Genomic DNA, 16,946 nt, shown 5'->3' with positions numbered 1-16,946 from the left:
GTCTCAGGATTATTCCTCGTACGAATTAGGGAGAGAAAAATTGCATGCATCAATTTGTGGTTTAACAACTGGTGCACTAGTGAAGCTTTCAAATGTCTGGGATATTGGGATCAGTTCTGGAAAAAGCATAAGCTGTACAGAAGGGATGGTCTTCTCAAAACAGTGGTGCCATTTTTGTTTAGTTGGATAGCAGGAAAGATTTTAAAAAGCGAGGGACTGGCAAGATGGACAAAACTAGGTAACTTGAAGATCCAAGATGCTAACCAGAGATAAACAAGGCTTCGAGTAGCAAAGGGAGGGGAATAATAACATAAACCATCTCGTACCAGGATGAGAGGCGAAGATGAAGGCACAGTGAGAAGGGACAATCCACAAGTATAGTAGTGAGCAAAAAAGGAAAAGTGAAGGAGAAAAGCTTATTCATAACAATAAGGAAAAAGGTTTGGGTGACAACATTTTTCAGAGGTCGAGAAAGCAAAAAGGGCAGGATGTATTGTTACATAGTAAGATAGTGGTTTCAGCAGTAGGAATCTTTTTTGTTGAATAATATACTTAGGGAGTTTCAGTGGGTTGAGCTGAGGTGTAAAAACACGCATACTATGATATTGGGTGTAATTTATACTCTGCCGAATTGTTTAAAAGAAGTTCGAGAGGAAAGTTTGGAGAGGAATGTAGAAATAAAGTGAAATTCCTTTTGAGAGATAAATTAGAACAGATCTGAAGGAGGCATAAATCAGATGGGATTTGTAGAATCCATTCAAGACTTTTCTGAGTCCGTATGTCACAAACTCAAGCTGAGATGCAATACTGACTTGGCTTGGACTAATTGTCACGAAGAACTATAACATTTTACAGCACAGAAGGAGGCCATTTAGCCCATTGTGCTCTGAAAGCTTTATTCCCCTACCCTTTCACTCCACCCTTTTCAAATATCTATCCACGTCCCTTTTAACACCTAATGTGGTCAAGAGGAATTGAAGAAGTTATGACGACAAGATGTTGGTTGGCCCACATGTGGAATACTCTCTGCACTTTTGGGCTCCTCACTAAAGCTGGGAGATGATACCAAGGATTGAAAGGTCTGTGGTACAGGTACAAAGTAAGAAGACTAGAGAAACTAGGACTGCATTCTTTCGAATGGAGAAGGGGGAGATTGATAGTCCTTTAAATGAAGCGCAAACAAGAAGGACCCAATATCGGCTACCTGTACTAAAATTTATTTTACTATGGAAATAGGGAAAAAACGATTTTGAAATTGAAAAAGAACATCTTTTGCTAATATCAGCTTATTACATAGTTTCGTTACAAGAACTTGAAGAGATATCATGCATAACTAATGAGTTTCCATTGCACTTCACAGAATGCTTGTTCAACAGGGGCCCAATGGAATGATTTTCAGTACAGATGAATATTTTTGTCAGAATGGACACGGCCAGTTTGATCCCAGTTTGATTGGAGAGGCTCATGAGTGGAACCAAAAAAGAGGTGAGAAATTCTGTAATATGTTCTTGGTTACTATAGACATTGTTGCATAAACCCGGCACAGACATGAGCCCTTTATGTATAAAAAACTGGCCTAGAAAAATCGTAACGCAGTCAGTTACACCGGTGCAGATTGCAGGGGGAAATTTTGAAAAAATAAATATGCCAAAAAAACAGCGAAAATGAATGGGGAAAATTGAGCCCATAATCTATTTTCTCCCTCTATTATTTTTACTAGATTTGGGAGACCCACCCTTTTTCTTTGTGGGAACATATTTGCTCTGAACCCTTATTATATCCTCCTTAAATGCCTCCCACTTCTCTTGCACCAATTTACTTTCAAGTAGCTGTTTCCAGTCCACTTTTGATAAATTACATCTCCGCTTAGTAAAATTGGCCTTTCCCCAATTAAGAACTTTTACTACTGGTCTATTTTTGTCCTTTTCCATAACTATGTTAAATCTAACTGAATTATGATCACTACCACCAAATTGCTTTCCCACTGATACCTCTTCCTCCTACCCAACTTCATTACCTAAAACTAGGTCCAGAATGCCCCTTTCTTGTTAGGCTTGCTACATTCTGGCTTAAAAAAAAAGTTCTCCTGAATGCATTTTTAGAATTCTATGCCCTCTATATCTTTTACACTGATTCTATTTGAGTTACAGTTAGGGCAGCTGAAATGCCCGACTACAGGTTGAACTTCCCCTTATCTGGAACCCTCGGGACCTGGCCTGTTCTGGATAAAGGATTTTTTTGGATGAGGGATGGTCACGTTAAATTGGATGGTACAGGTTCTGAGCAAGGGGATATTGGGGCTGGCTGGCTAGGGGCTGGGAGTGCGTCCGAGAGATCGTGGCTGGGGGGGTGGGGGTGCGTTGGCGACGGTGGATCACGGAGTCAGGCCAGCGATTGCGGGAGTCTGCAGCGAGGAGGGACTTCAATTTGTTCATGTCGGAGTTCTGCACATGTACCACCCGGTGACCGGGAATTGTTCTGAACGAGGGGTGGTTCTGGATAAGGGAGGTTCAACCTGTATTACTGTCCTATTGTTTTTGTACTTCCCAGAAATTTGCCGATACATTTGCTCTCTGATTGCCCTCTGACTGGGGGGTCTATAGTACTCTCCCAGTAGTATGATCGCCCCTTTTTTGTTCTTCAGTTCAACCCAAATGACCTCATTTCATGTTCCTTCCAACATAGCATCTCTCCTCACAGCTGTAATTGAATCTTTAAACAATATTGTGCCCCCCTCCCCCACTCTTTTTTTTTTATCCTCCCCTCTATCTTGTCTGAAAACCCTGCCATTCCTGCTCTACATTGAATGTGAAAACTAGAAAAAGTATTTGTTTTCACAGTCTGGATCAAAAGACGATTTTATAAAGCATAACTGTAATGGACCATGTCACAGTTATCATTCGCAGAAACTTGGGATACTAAATTTATAGTATGTGATAAAAACAGAATTCCAAACGTTCAACACCAGTGGAGAAAATCAGGTGCAAGAAAAAAAGATTACAAAAGAAACTATACCTTTTGACATAAAAATGGCTGCATCTATTTCCAACACCAGATTTCTGATTGGTCCCCTTGGAGGACAAGACCCACCCAACAATTTGTCTGGAATGCGTAATTTAATCCTGCCGGCTGCGGATAACACTGCAATGTGTAATTTGATTAAGTATACAGAATATGGACGTATTGTTAGCTTTGTGAAGACCCTCTGTTAATAGTCTACAATTGTAATTAGAGTTACCCTTATCTGGCAAAATAATATACTTTACACTCTAATTAGTGGGTGAGTTCTTTGGGGCTTCGTTTTTATTTCCTTCTGAACATGATAAAATTATTTAATTCTGAATGGTGGGATCCATGTGTGTGTAGAGAAGGGGTCTGTGTGCGTGTGTGTGTGTGTGTGTGTGGGGGGTGGGGGGGGGGGAGCGGTGGCGGTGGTGGTGGAGGTGTGAGGTCCGTGCGGGGTGCCTGTGTACGTAGTGCTTGTGGGGTCTGGTAGTGTATCCAATCTTCTGACACATCGACGCGTATACACCAGAGAGAGCCTATTTACCTGCTCCGTGTGTGAGAAGGGATTCACTAATTCATCAGGTTGGGCGAACGTGATCCACATCTAACGGAGTGGGGAGAACGTGATCAGATATCCCATCTGGATCACCTTTTTCCTCTGCCCTTTAGTCCTGAATCATGTTTTTCTCCTGTCCACACTGTTCTCGCAATGTTCTTATCCCCTCCTTCCCTCCGGCTCCTGACCTTCGCCCCTCTCCTTTTGGCTCCTGACCTTCTCCCCTCCGGCTCCCGCCCCCCTTCCCCCAGGCAATACGGACTTTCGCTCCCACACCATCTTGGCTCCCCCCCGGGACCTTCTCCGAGCGTCCCCCCCCCCTTCCCTGCCTCGCCCTCTTTCCTGACATTTGAGCTCTCCCCCTTCGATTCCCTTCTCTCTCCCCCCTCGTCCACCATCCGATTCCCTGACCTCCTCAGGGAGCTGAGGAAATAGTGTCAGTTGAGGCCGCAGCTGCCGCAATATCAGGTGCGCACGTGCAATCGGATAGAGTGCGCAGCGCAGAGGGACTCAACACCATGGAGATAATCACTCTGCACATAAATAGTGCCCTTTGAGAAGGCTCTTCATTTTACAGTAAGGTTTGCATATTCTACATATTTTTATTAGGTTTCATTTTTAATTGATTGATATAATGTTCTCATCGAAAACTTGTCGATTTAAAGTAAACATGAGCAGACAAATCACGTTTAATTAACTTTCCGTGCAAGCAACTTATTTAATAAAACTTGAGTCTCAAGTAATATGCACTGTTGTTGCCATCATTAATTGTAAATTTTTGATGAAATTTAATTCTGATAATTTTATTTCAGCCAAAGAAGCCATGGAGAAAGGTTATTCTCCTGTTATAATAGATAACACAAACACACAGGCCTGGGAGATGAAACCTTACATTGCTATGGTTAGTGAAACCTATTTGGTAATGACTGCAGACTGTAGCACGATTCTATAAACATGTAGTATCTTGTAAAGTATGTCAATTTAATTGAAATACTAAATGTTGCTTCATATTTTTTTCATTTGCATTTTGCCACCTTTATGTTTATATGTACGAGATGGTGTGGAAGTACTTCAACAATGCTTTGCAAGTTGATTTCAGAAATAGAACCTTTGGAATGGTTGAGTTCTTGGTTGCCCAGTGCTGTTCAACACACAGTGCTTTGAAGAGGGAATTGATGTTTTCTGGCACAAAACAAAGTACCCAAAGTGTTAAATGAACTTAGGGCAAAGGTGCTGCAAATGCACAACTAGATATCACTGTTATTTTTCTCATCACATCTACGACCAGGTGCAAACTGGAGTCTTGGCTAAGAGAGTGAGCAGGCAGCCTGTGTGGGTTGGCAAAGCTCGCTATGCTGGAGCAAAATATTGAAACTTTTGAGCAAAATAACTTACAATTATTTTTAAACTCACCTTTACTCATCTTGTTTATGCAACATATCACACTCTACATTATAGGTGATCAAACTACTTAACTGTTAGGAATAAATTAGGCGTGTGCTCCTAATTTATCACAACTTTTAATTATTTTTAATCTATCTGTCTCCTTTAAATATGAGTTACTTTTGTATATTTTGTCAGACATAACTCCACTCTAGAAATGTTTAACAGCTCCTTTTCCACCTGAAAGTCATTGAAGGTGTGAACAACTCATTTTTACTGAGGGTTCTGACAAAGGATCATAGACTTAAAATGTTATCACCAACTTCCTCTCTCCACAGATGCTGCCTGAACTGCTGAATGTTTCTAGCATTTTCTGTTTTTATTTTAATTTTCAGTGAGCAGAAACATGCCTCCCACTGGTGGTCCTTTTGTAACACTTTCTATGCAATTTTATTTCCATTTGCTACCAATATTCCTAACAGATAATTGTGCATCAGCAAGAAACTTTGGCCCCAAGTTTCCACATGATTTGCTCCTGATTTTTAGGAGCAACTGGTGTAGAACGGAGTATCTTAGAAATCGGAATTCTCGTCATTTAGTTTGCTCCAGTTGTAGTCCGTTAGAACAGTTTCACTTTGGAACAGAATTTTTTTTTTCAAAAGGGGGCGTGTCCGGCCACTTACGCCTGTTTTCAAAGTTTCGTCAGTGAAAACTTACTCCAAACTAACTTAGAATGGAGTAAGTGAAGATTTTTGTACGCTCGAAAAAACCTTGTCTACACTTTAGAAAATCAGGCGTAGGTTACAAATCAGGCGTAGGGAACGGTGGGGGGTGGGGGGGGGGGAGGGTTTAAAGGGAAGTTTACAAACATTAAACACTTCAGTTTTACAAATAAAGAGCCATCATCAATAATAAATGATAAATACATCAATAAATCAACCAATAAATGAATCAAAAAAAATTAATAAGAAATAATTTTTTAAAAATCAATAAAGAAAACATTTTCTACTGACCGACTGCAGCACCCGGAGCCCTCCAACAGCGTGCTGGGATGCCCCCCCACCCCAGTGTGTCTCTGTCAGTGTCTCTATCTCTCTGTCTGTCTGTGTGTGTCTCTCATTCTCTGTCTGTCAGTGTCTGTGTTTCTGACAGCGAGGTAGAAGGGGGGGGAAGGAAGGAGAAGGGGGAGGGAGGCTGAACGGGCCGGGCCCGAGACTTCGGGCAGGGCCTTTCCAGGTAGGTGGCGTTGGGTCGGGCCGGGGGGAGCGCGGGTTGGGGGGAGGGAGGGAGGTCAGGTCGGCGGGAGGGAGGTCAGGTCGGATCCAGTCCGGGGGAGGGGGAAGCGGGAGTCTGGTCGGGTCCGGAGGTGGCGGGGGAGCGGAAGCGGGGAGTCGGGTTGGGTCCGGAGGCGGGTGGGTGGGGAGCGGGAGTCGGGTCCGGTCTGGAGGCGGGAGTCGGGTCGGGAGGAAGCAGGAGCTGGCCGTGGGAGGAGCCTTATTCACGCAGCCCCAGTGAGGCCATTCGGCCAGGGCTAGGGGCTGCGTGCTTCATGCCCCTCCCACACAGTTTTGGGCGCCTGGAGCTACTGCACTTGCGCGCCCACTGTAGCGCGCATGTGCAGAGGTCCCGGCACTGTTTTCAGTGCAGGGACCTGGCTCCGCCCCCTACAGCTCCTGCTGTGCTGTGCCGAGCTGCAAACGACCTGCAGGAATCTAGAAGTTTTTTTTAGGCGCACTTTGTGGCGTGAAAAACAGGCGTCCAGGTCGGGACTGCGCCGTTCTAGGCGCGGCTCGAAACTTGGACCCGAAATATGGAACAAAAACCGAAAGGAAAAAATTATTTATTTAAAGAACAATACTCTGACAAAAGATTTGAGAGGAGCTTGAAATCATTTTTGACTTGAACTTTTGAGACTCTGGGGGAAAATATTGGCCCTGAAATTGCGGTCTCCGTGACCATGTACGCTGTATAAAAGCTTTGTAAAAGGCCCGTCAAGTTCTGCGTTTCCGCATGCTTCTGGAACTTGCGATCCGTCATTGTTTGCCTGGGACCCAAAAATACTTTTGCTGACGCAGTGTTGGGCTATTTGCCCAACTACTGCTCAGTCAATGCCCACAAAACCCATACACCTACGTATGGGTTTCTATGATAAATTAAAACGAAAAAAAAATAAAAAACCTGTATACACACTGGCCCAGATTAAAATATTTAACATTATTTTGCAAAAAATTTAATTTTTATTTAAAATGCTTCATTAAAGGGACTTTTCATTAACTTTGAAAACAGGAACATTTATTTTTATTAGAATTGTGTAAGTTCTTTAATTATTTGGGGATTCCATTGCTTGTCATTAGAAAATTCTGTTCAGAAATGGCAGCAATGGAGTCCTTTTTTCTGATTGGAGGACCTGACCCACATGATCCCAGGACACTTCCGAACCACCTGCGTCCCTGGGATCCATGGGCCTTTATGCAGACATACGCCTGCGGGGCCAGGACCTGAAGATTCTAAGCCCAGGAGCCAGTACGTAGGTTTGTATTTTTTTTTCTGGTCAGAGGCATAGTTTGGAGGTACTATTGGGTTCCATTTATAATTTATGTTTCAGCTTTAATCATGTTAATTACTTGTCCAATGTGTGGTATAAACAAAGCACAAGGGGCCATTTATATTGCATGTGGAGCAGATCTTAACCATCATTTACAAGTTATAAGGTCTGCCCACTTGTATTTAGATTCCACTGTTATCTATGTGTGTATGATGTATCTCCTGTGCTCTGAGTTGCAGATTGCCTTTTTTATAATCGGGATTGTGTGCCTTGCAGTGCATAATGTATTATCACAACCACAGTACCACTGATTTATGGTGATTGAACAAGTTCTATTCAGTTTTTATTGCGTGCTATTCTGGAATTTTTAACAGATACTCGGAGTTCGGATCCTGCTTTTTTTATTCTTCCGTGAGAACCACAAATCAATGTCCTTGTTCAGTATATTATTATTATTTTTACCTAATCTTTTATAACGCCCACAATGCAAAGTAAGATGGTAGGCAATATATCTCAGCTAGTTATGTTGAGATTAGCAGCAGTGAGTATTTTGTGGTTTTAGCAGCAGTTAAGGCATTGCTGGGCATTAGTAGCATTTAGGAGAGTCTGGTTTGGTAACCCTAGGCAGTGGAACTTGAAGTTTGATTTACTCTGCAATTCCTCGGATCTAGCAGTAGTTGGGCAGGAAGTTTGGTAGGAGTGAGGAAATTCCCAGGGTATGGTAGCACTGTGAAGTGAGGGGCATTTCTGGAATTTTCAAACTATTTGGTAAATCAAATGAGTATGGTGCCAAGATGTGTGTTGGATTTTCTAAGGAGAAAATACATTTTCTGTCAGCATTGATTGTTTTGGAATTGAAATATTTTATTTTAGAAACATAGAAACATAGAAAATAGGTGCAGGAGTAGGCCATTCGGCCCTTCGAGCCTGCACCACCATTCAATAAAATCATGGCTGATCATTCACCTCAGTACCCCATTCCTGCTTTCTCGCCATACCCCTTGATCCCCTAGTAGTAAGGACGACATCTAACTCCTTTTTGATTATATTTCGTGAATTGGCCTCAACAACTTTCTGTGGTAGAGAATTCCACAGGTTCACCACTCTTTGGGTGAAGAAGTTTCTCCTCATCTCGGTCCTAAATGGCTTACCCCTTTTATCCTTAGACTGTGACCCCTGGTTCTGGACTTCCCCAACATTGGGAACATTCTTCCTGCATCTAACCTGTCTAAACCCATCAGAATTTTAAACGTTTCTGTTCCTGGGATATAGACAACTCTGGCAAGGCTGTATTTTATGCCCATTCTTAGTTGCCCTGCAATGGCGATGATGATGGACTTTCTCTTTAAACTGCTGCAGTCTTTAAGGCGATGATACTCCCATGATGGTTTTAGGTTCAAAATTCCAGGATTTTGACCAAGCAACTATAAAGGAACATGGCAGATGAAGTATAATGTGGATAAATGTGAGGTTATCCACTTTGGTGGTAAAAACAGAGAGACAGACTATTATCTGAATGGTGACAGATTAGGAAAAGGGGAGGTGCAAAGAGACCTGGGTGTCATGGTACATCAGTCATTGAAGGTTGGCATGCAGGTGCAGCAGGCGGTTAAGAAAGCAAATGGCATGTTGGCCTTCATAGCAAGGGGATTTGAGTACAGGGGCAGGGAGGTGTTGCTACAGTTGTACAGGGCATTGGTGAGGCCACACCTGGAGTATTGTGTACAGTTTTGGTCTCCTAACCTGAGGAAGGACATTCTTGCTATTGAGGGAGTGCAGCGAAGGTTCACCAGACTGATTCCCGGGATGACGGGACTGACCTATCAAGAAAGACTGGATCAACTGGGCTTGTATTCACTGGAGTTCAGAAGAATGAGAGGGGACCTCATAGAAACATATAAAATTCTGACGGGGTTAGACAGGTTAGATGCAGGAAGAATGTTCCCAATGTTGGGGAAGTCCAGAACCAGGGGTCACAGTCTAAGGATAAGGGGTAAGCCATTTAGGACCGAGATGCGGAGGAACTTCTTCACCCAGAGAGTGGTGAACCTGTGGAATTCTCTACCACAGAAAGTTGTTGAGGCCAATTCACTAAATATATTCAAAAAGGAGTTAGATGAGGTCCTTACTGCTAGGGGGATCAAGGGGTATGGCGAGAAAGCAGGAATGGGGTACTGAAGTTGAATGTTCAGCCATGAACTCATTGAATGGCGGTGCAGGCTAGAAGGGCCGAATGGCCTACTCCTGCACCTATTTTCTATGTTTCTATGTTTCTATGAACAACAGCATACATCCAAATCACGATGGTGTGCGACTTGGAGGTCATGGTTTTCCCCATGATGTCGATTCTCTTGGCCGCCTTGATGGTAGACGTCACGGAACTGGGAGGAACCGTCAAGGTGAACCTGTGAGGTCGATTCCTGATATTGGAGAGCTGTTTTGTCAGGTCATATCCTTTATATTGAGACTTTACTCTGGAGATGGGGAAGATGAGGGGTAATCAATAGAGTTCTGTAAAAATTTCACAATTGTGGAGAATTTGGATCCAGGAAAGCTCTTCTGTCTTGTACTCGGAGATGGCACAAGAAAATAGGAAAATTTTTATTAAGAGTGAGATAGAATTGTGGAACAGATTGCCAACAGAAAGCAATGGCAGATTTTAGAAAAGGACTGGATGAATTTCGATTGGGAAAATAAATTCAAGATTATTCGTTCTAAAATCATAGTAAGGAAACTGAATGGTAGGCCAAATTAATAAAGAAGACCGACAGAAAGAATTGAATTTGTATAGAGCCTTTCATGACCTCAGGATGTCCCAAAGTGCTTTACAGCCAATGAAATACTTTTTGACATGTCGTCACTGTTGTAATGTAGGAAATGTTACTGTTACTAATGTTGTACCTTTGTTTAAAAAGTGAGAAAGGGATAGACTGAGTAATTACAGGCCAGTCAGCCTAACCTCGGTGGTGGGAAAATTATTGGAAAAAAAATCCTGAGAGACAGGATAAATCTTTATTTGGAAAGACATGGATTAATCAAGGACAGTCGGCGTGCATTTGTCAAGGAAAGGTCATGTCTGATTAACTTGATTGAATTTTTCGAGACGGTAAACAGACGGGTCGACGAGGGCTGTGCGTATGATGTAGTGTATACGGATTTTAGCAAAGCTTTTGATAAGGTCCCACGTGGCAGGTTGGTCACAGAAGTAATAGCCCATGGGATCCAGGGCAAATTGGCAAGTTGGATCCAAAATTAGCCCGGAGGCAGGAAGCAAAGGGTAATGGTGTTTTTGTGACTGGGAGGCTGTATCCAGTGGGGTTCCACAGGGCTCAATGCTGGGTCCCTTTTTTTTGTTATACATCAATGACTTAGACTGAAATGTTGAGGGTATGATTAAGAAGTTTGCAGATGACACTAAAATAGGCTGTGTGGTTGATAATGAAGAAGAAAGCTGCAGACTGCAGGAAGATATCAATGTACTAGTCAGGTGGGCAGAACAGTGGCAAATGGAATTCAGTCTGGATAATTGTGAGGTCATGCATTTGGGGAGGTCAAACAAGGCAAGGACATTAAATGGGACAATACTGAAAAGTGTAGAGGAACAGAGAGATCTTGGAGTGCAGGTCCACAGATCCCTGAAGGTAACAGGCCAGGTAGATAAGATGGTTAAGAAACTGGAATACTTGCCTTTATTATTCAAGGCATGGAATACAAGAGGAAGGAGGTAATGCTTGAACTGTATAAAACACTGCGGGAGTGCTGTGTGCAGTTCTGGTCACCACATTATAGGAAAGATGTGATTACACTGGAAAGGGTGCAGAGGAGATTTACAAGAATGTTGCCTGGACTGGAGAATTTTGGCTATGAGGAAAGATTGGAAATGCTGGGTCTGTTTTCCTTGGAATAGAGGAGGCTGAGGGGAGACCTGATTGAGGTGTATAAAATTGAGGGGCCTGGATAGAGTGGATAGGAATGACCTATTTCTCTTGGCAGAAGGGTGAACAACCGGGGGCATAGATTTAAAGTAATTAGGGGGAGGTTTTGAGGGGAAATTTATTTCACCCAGAGGGTGTGGGAACTCTGGAACTCACTGCCTGAAAGGGTGGTAGAGGCAAGAACCCTCACCACATTTAAAAGATACTTGGGTGTGCAATTAAAGTGCCATAACCGACAGGGCTGCGGATCAGGAGCTGGAAAGTAGGATTAGGCTGGATAGATCTAAGGCGGCCGGCGCAAACACGCTGGGCCGAAATGGCCTCCTTCCATGCTGTAAATTTCTATTAGTTGTACAAATAAATCTTAATGATGCACTGCTGGAAATTCTGCATGAAGCAGTTGCTCAGAACCGAAAATGTCAGTCAGGTTAGTAACTTAATATCTGGTCCAAGTCTCGGCTTTTGAGAAATGAAGGATATAGGGAAATGAGCATGGGAGTGGGACTAACCGGATTGCTCTTCAGAAGAAACATAGGGCCCAAGTTTCGAGCCGCGCCGAGAACGGCGCAGTCCTGACCTGGACGCCTGTTTTTCGCGCCACAAAGTGCGCCTAAAAAAAACTTCTAGATTCTCCGGCTCCCTGCAGGTCGTTTGCAGCTCGGCACAGCACGAGCTGTAGGGGGCGGAGCCAGGTCCCTGCGCTGAAAACAGTGCCGGGACATCTGCACATGCGCGCTACAGTGGGCGCGCATGTGCAGTTGCTCCAGGCGCCCAAAACTGTGTGGGAAGGGCCGAAGCACGCAGCCCCTAGCCCTGTCCGAATAGCCTGACTGGGGCTGCGTGAATAAGGCTCCTCCCACGCCCAGCTCCTGCTTCCTCCTGACCCGACTCGGCTCCTTTCTCCCCCCCCCGCCCTCTCCTTTCTCCCCCCCCGCCCTCTCCTTTCTCCCCCCCCGCCCTCTCCTTTCTCCCCCCCCGCCCTCTCCTTTCTCCCCCCCCGCCCTCTCCTTTCTCCCCCCCCGCCCTCTCCTTTCTCCCCCCCCGCCCTCTCCTTTCTCCCCCCCGCCCTCTCCTTTCTCCCCCCCCCGCCCTCTCCTTTCTCCCCCCCCCGCCCTCTCCTTTCTCCCCCCCCCGCCCTCTCCTTTCTCCCCCCCCCCGCCCTCTCCTTTCTCCCCCCCCGCCCTCTCCTTTCTCCCCCCCCGCCCTCTCCTTTCTCCCCCCCCGCCCTCTCCTTTCTCCCCCCCCGCCCTCTCCTTTCTCCCCCCCCGCCCTCTCCTTTCTCCCCCCCCGCCCTCTCCTTTCTCCCCCCCCGCCCTCTCCTTTCTCCCCCCCCCGCCCTCTCCTTTCTCCCCCCCCCGCCCTCTCCTTTCTCCCCCCCCGCCCTCTCCTTTCTCCCCCCCCGCCCTCTCCTTTCTCCCCCCCCGCCCTCTCCTTTCTCCCCCCCCCGCCCTCTCCTTTCTCCCCCCCCCGCCCTCTCCTTTCTCCCCCCCCGCCCTCTCCTTTCTCCCCCCCCGCCCTCTCCTTTCTCCCCCCCCGCCCTCTCCTTTCTCCCCCCCCCCGCCCTCTCCTTTCTCCCCCCCCCCCGCCCTCTCCTTTCTCCCCCCCCCCGCCCTCTCCTTTCTCCCCCCCCCGCCCTCTCCTTTCTCCCCCCCCCGCCCTCTCCTTTCTCCCCCCCCCGCCCTCTCCTTTCTCCCCCCCCCGCCCTCTCCTTTCTCCCCCCCCCGCCCTCTCCTTTCTCCCCCCCCCGCCCTCTCCTTTCTCCCCCCCCCGCCCTCTCCTTTCTCCCCCCCCCGCCCTCTCCTTTCTCCCCCCCCCGCCCTCTCCTTTCTCCCCCCCCCGCCCTCTCCTTTCTCCCCCCCCCGCCCTCTCCTTTCTCCCCCCCCCGCCCTCTCCTTTCTCCCCCCCCCGCCCTCTCCTTTCTCCCCCCCCCGCCCTCTCCTTTCTCCCCCCCCCGCCCTCTCCTTTCTCCCCCCCCCGCCCTCTCCTTTCTCCCCCCCCCGCCCTCTCCTTTCTCCCCCCCCCGCCCTCTCCTTTCTCCCCCCCCCGCCCTCTCCTTTCTCCCCCCCCCGCCCTCTCCTTTCTCCCCCCCCCGCCCTCTCCTTTCTCCCCCCCCCGCCCTCTCCTTTCTCCCCCCCCCGCCCTCTCCTTTCTCCCCCCCCCGCCCTCTCCTTTCTCCCCCCCCCGCCCTCTCCTTTCTCCCCCCCCCGCCCTCTCCTTTCTCCCCCCCCCGCCCTCTCCTTTCTCCCCCCCCCCGCCCTCTCCTTTCTCCCCCCCCCCGCCCTCTCCTTTCTCCCCCCCCCGCCCTCTCCTTTCTCCCCCCCCCGCCCTCTCCTTTCTCCCCCCCCCGCCCTCTCCTTTCTCCCCCCCCCGCCCTCTCCTTTCTCCCCCCCCCGCCCTCTCCTTTCTCCCCCCCCCGCCCTCTCCTTTCTCCCCCCCCCGCCCTCTCCTTTCTCCCCCCCCCCCCTCTCCTTTCTCCCCCCCCCGCCCTCTCCTTTCTCCCCCCCCCGCCCTCTCCTTTCTCCCCCCCCCGCCCTCTCCTTTCTCCCCCCCCCGCCCTCTCCTTTCTCCCCCCCCCGCCCTCTCCTTTCTCCCCCCCCCCGCCCTCTCCTTTCTCCCCCCCCCCGCCCTCTCCTTTCTCCCCCCCCCGCCCTCTCCTTTCTCCCCCCCCCCGCCCTCTCCTCCTCCTCCCCCTTCCTCTTCTTCCTCTTCCTTCTCCCCGTCTCTCGCTGTCAGACAGGGAATGCGAGAGACAGACAGAGAGATAGAGACACTGACAGAGACACAATGGGGGGGCCTCCCAGCACGCTGTTGGAGGGCACCTGGTGCTGCAGTCGGTAAGTAGAAAATGTTTTATTTATTGATTTAAAAAAAAATTATTTCTTATTAATTTTTTTTGATTCATTTATTGGTTAATTTAGTGATGTTTTTATTATTGATGATGGCTCTTTATTTGTAAAACTGAAGTGTTTACTGTTTGTAAACTTCCCTTTAAACCCCCACCATTCCCTACGCCTGATTTGTAACCTAGGCCTGATTTTCTAAAGTGTAGACAAGGTTTTTTCGAGCGTACAAAAATCTTCACTTACTCCATTCTAAGTTAGTTTGGAGTAAGTTTTCACTGACGAAACTTTGAAAACAGGCGTAAGTGGCCGGACACGCCCCCTTTTGAAAAAAAAATTCTGTTCCAAAGTGAAACTGTTCTAACTGACTAGAACTGGAGCAAACTAAATGACGAGAATTCCGATTTCTAAGATACTCCGTTCTACACCAGTTGCTCCTAAAAATCAGGAGCAAATCATGTGGAAACTTGGGGCCAAAGTTTCTCGCTGATGCACAATTATCTGTTAGGAATATTGGTAGCAAATGGAAATAAAATTGCATAGAAAGTGTTACAAAAGGACCACCAGTGGGAGGCATGTTTCTGCTCACTGAAAATTAAAATAAAAACAGAAAATGCTAGAAACATTCAGCAGTTCAGGCAGCATCTGTGGAGAGAGTAAGTTAGTGATAACATTTTAAGTCGATGATCCTTCGCCAGTTGCTCCTAAAAAATCAGGAGCAAATCATGGCGAAACTTGGGGCCATATAAAGTAGGTGCAGGAGTAAGCCATTCTGCTCTTCGAGCCTGCACCACCATTCAATATGATCATGGCTGATCATGCAACTTCAGTACCCCATTCCTGCTTTCTCTCCATACCCCTTGATCCCTTTAGCCGTAAGGGCCACATTTAACTCCCTTTTGAATATATCTAAAACTGGCATCAACAACTTTCTGTGGTAGAGAATTCCACAGGTTTACAATTCTCTGAGTGAAGAAGTTTCTCCTCATCTCGGTCCTAAATGGCTTACCCCTTAACCTTAGACTGTGACCCCTGGTTCTGGACTTCCCCAACATTGGGAACATTCTTCCTGCATCTAACCTGTCCAATCCCGTCAGAATTTTATATGTTTCTATGAGATCCCCTCATTCTTCTAAATTCCAGTGAATATAAGCCTAGTCGATCCAGTCTTTCTTCATACGTCCGTCCGCCAGTGGGGACTCGATGGGCCGAATGATGGCCTCCTGTGCTGCAATCATCTATGATTCTATAATAAAATATTAATAAAGGCTTTCTGATACAAAAGGCAATTTTATAGGTAAGATTGTGAAATATGCAATGTGTGCTTATGTTACAAAGTTATTTTGGACATTACAAATTGGTTACAAAGAAAACTGGCACTGGAAGGATTTTGAAAATAAATTATGGTTTTTGACTAGTTGAGTTGGAATAGAGAGCTATGATTTCATTTTTGTGAGCTGATCAAAAAGTATGTTGGAGCATTTTGGACAGAAACTGCACTGCAGTACCGTCAGAACAAAAGTACACATTTTGTGAAGAGGCTATACAATTAATAATGTGTGGGTGGGCGGTGGTCCAGCATTTGGCACAGCGAGGGTGGGGTCACTACAGTGTGTCCTGAGGATTTGCCCTGGGAGAAGTCCAAGCTGTGTGTGGTTGGGACCCTGGGACCCTGGGTTAGGCAGCACCCAGGGTTATGTGAGGGGTGGGGTGTTGAAGGTGAGATCTGGAAGCACTGGTGGGAAGTCCTGTGTTGTGGCAGCACTGGGAGGAGTTGGCTGAGAATCACTGTCCCAACCCGTTTTGACCAATTTGGCCACTGCAATCCGATTCCCAGCCTCCCCTGCCTTTTAGCAGCTTTTTACTGGTTTTCAGGGATATGGGCACTTGTACTTTATTCGCTTACTGTATTTGCACATATAGTATAAAGCCAGTATAATAGTACGATAGATCAACTTTGTGATATGACAGATTTCAGAGAAATTTATAGAACACAACATTCATTGTTACAACAACTTCATAGATTTTACAACAACAATAACATGTATTTATATAGCGCTTTTCACATAGTAAAACATCCTAATCTGTCACCATTCAGATAATAGTCTGTCTCTGTTTTTACCACCAAAGTGGATAATCTCACATTTATCCACATTATACTTCATCTGCTATGCATTTGCCCACTCACCGAACCTATCCAAGTCACTCTGCAGCCTCATAGCATCCTCCTCGAGGATGTTTCCAGTAGAGTGGACAAGGGGGAACCAGTTGATGTGGTGTATTTGGACTTTCAGAAGGCTTTCGACAAGGTCCCACACAAGAGTTTAATGTGCAAAGTTAAAGCACATGGGATTGGGGGTAGTGTGCTGACGTGGATTCAGAACTGGTTGGCAGACAGGAAGCAAAGAGTAGGAGTAAATGGGTACTTTTCAGAATGGCAGGCAGTGACTAGTGGGGTACCGCAAGGTTCTGTGCTGGGGCCCCAGCTGTTTACATTGTACATTAATGATTTAGACGAGGGGATTAAATGTAGTATCTCCAAATTTGCGGATGACACTAAGTTGGGTGGCAGTGTGAGCTGCAAGGAGGATGCTATGAGGCTGCAGAGTGACTTGGATAGGTTAGGTGAGTGGGCAAATGCATGGCAGATGCAGTATAATGTGGATAAATGTGAGGTTATC

The 16,946-nt window shown here is 46.5% G+C and overlaps 1 protein-coding gene across 3 annotated transcripts in view; it reads left to right on the top strand.

Annotated features, from left to right (window-relative positions):
* Positions 1 to 16,946, top strand: part of n4bp2 (NEDD4 binding protein 2) — a 141,601-nt gene that overhangs the window by 16,288 nt on the left and 108,367 nt on the right. For all 3 annotated transcript variants that reach the window (XM_070870377.1, XM_070870374.1, XM_070870375.1), the window contains exons 3-4: positions 1,361 to 1,485; positions 4,375 to 4,463. In XM_070870377.1, the coding sequence (XP_070726478.1) occupies positions 1,361 to 1,485; positions 4,375 to 4,463 (214 nt within the window). The remainder of the gene's footprint in view (positions 1 to 1,360; positions 1,486 to 4,374; positions 4,464 to 16,946) is intronic.

Source organism: Pristiophorus japonicus, chromosome 2 (assembly GCF_044704955.1).
Source record: "Pristiophorus japonicus isolate sPriJap1 chromosome 2, sPriJap1.hap1, whole genome shotgun sequence".
Lineage (NCBI taxonomy): Eukaryota > Metazoa > Chordata > Chondrichthyes > Pristiophoridae > Pristiophorus > Pristiophorus japonicus.
Note: the sequence above shows the minus strand (reverse complement) of the source record. Positions and strands in the feature narration are given on the sequence as shown.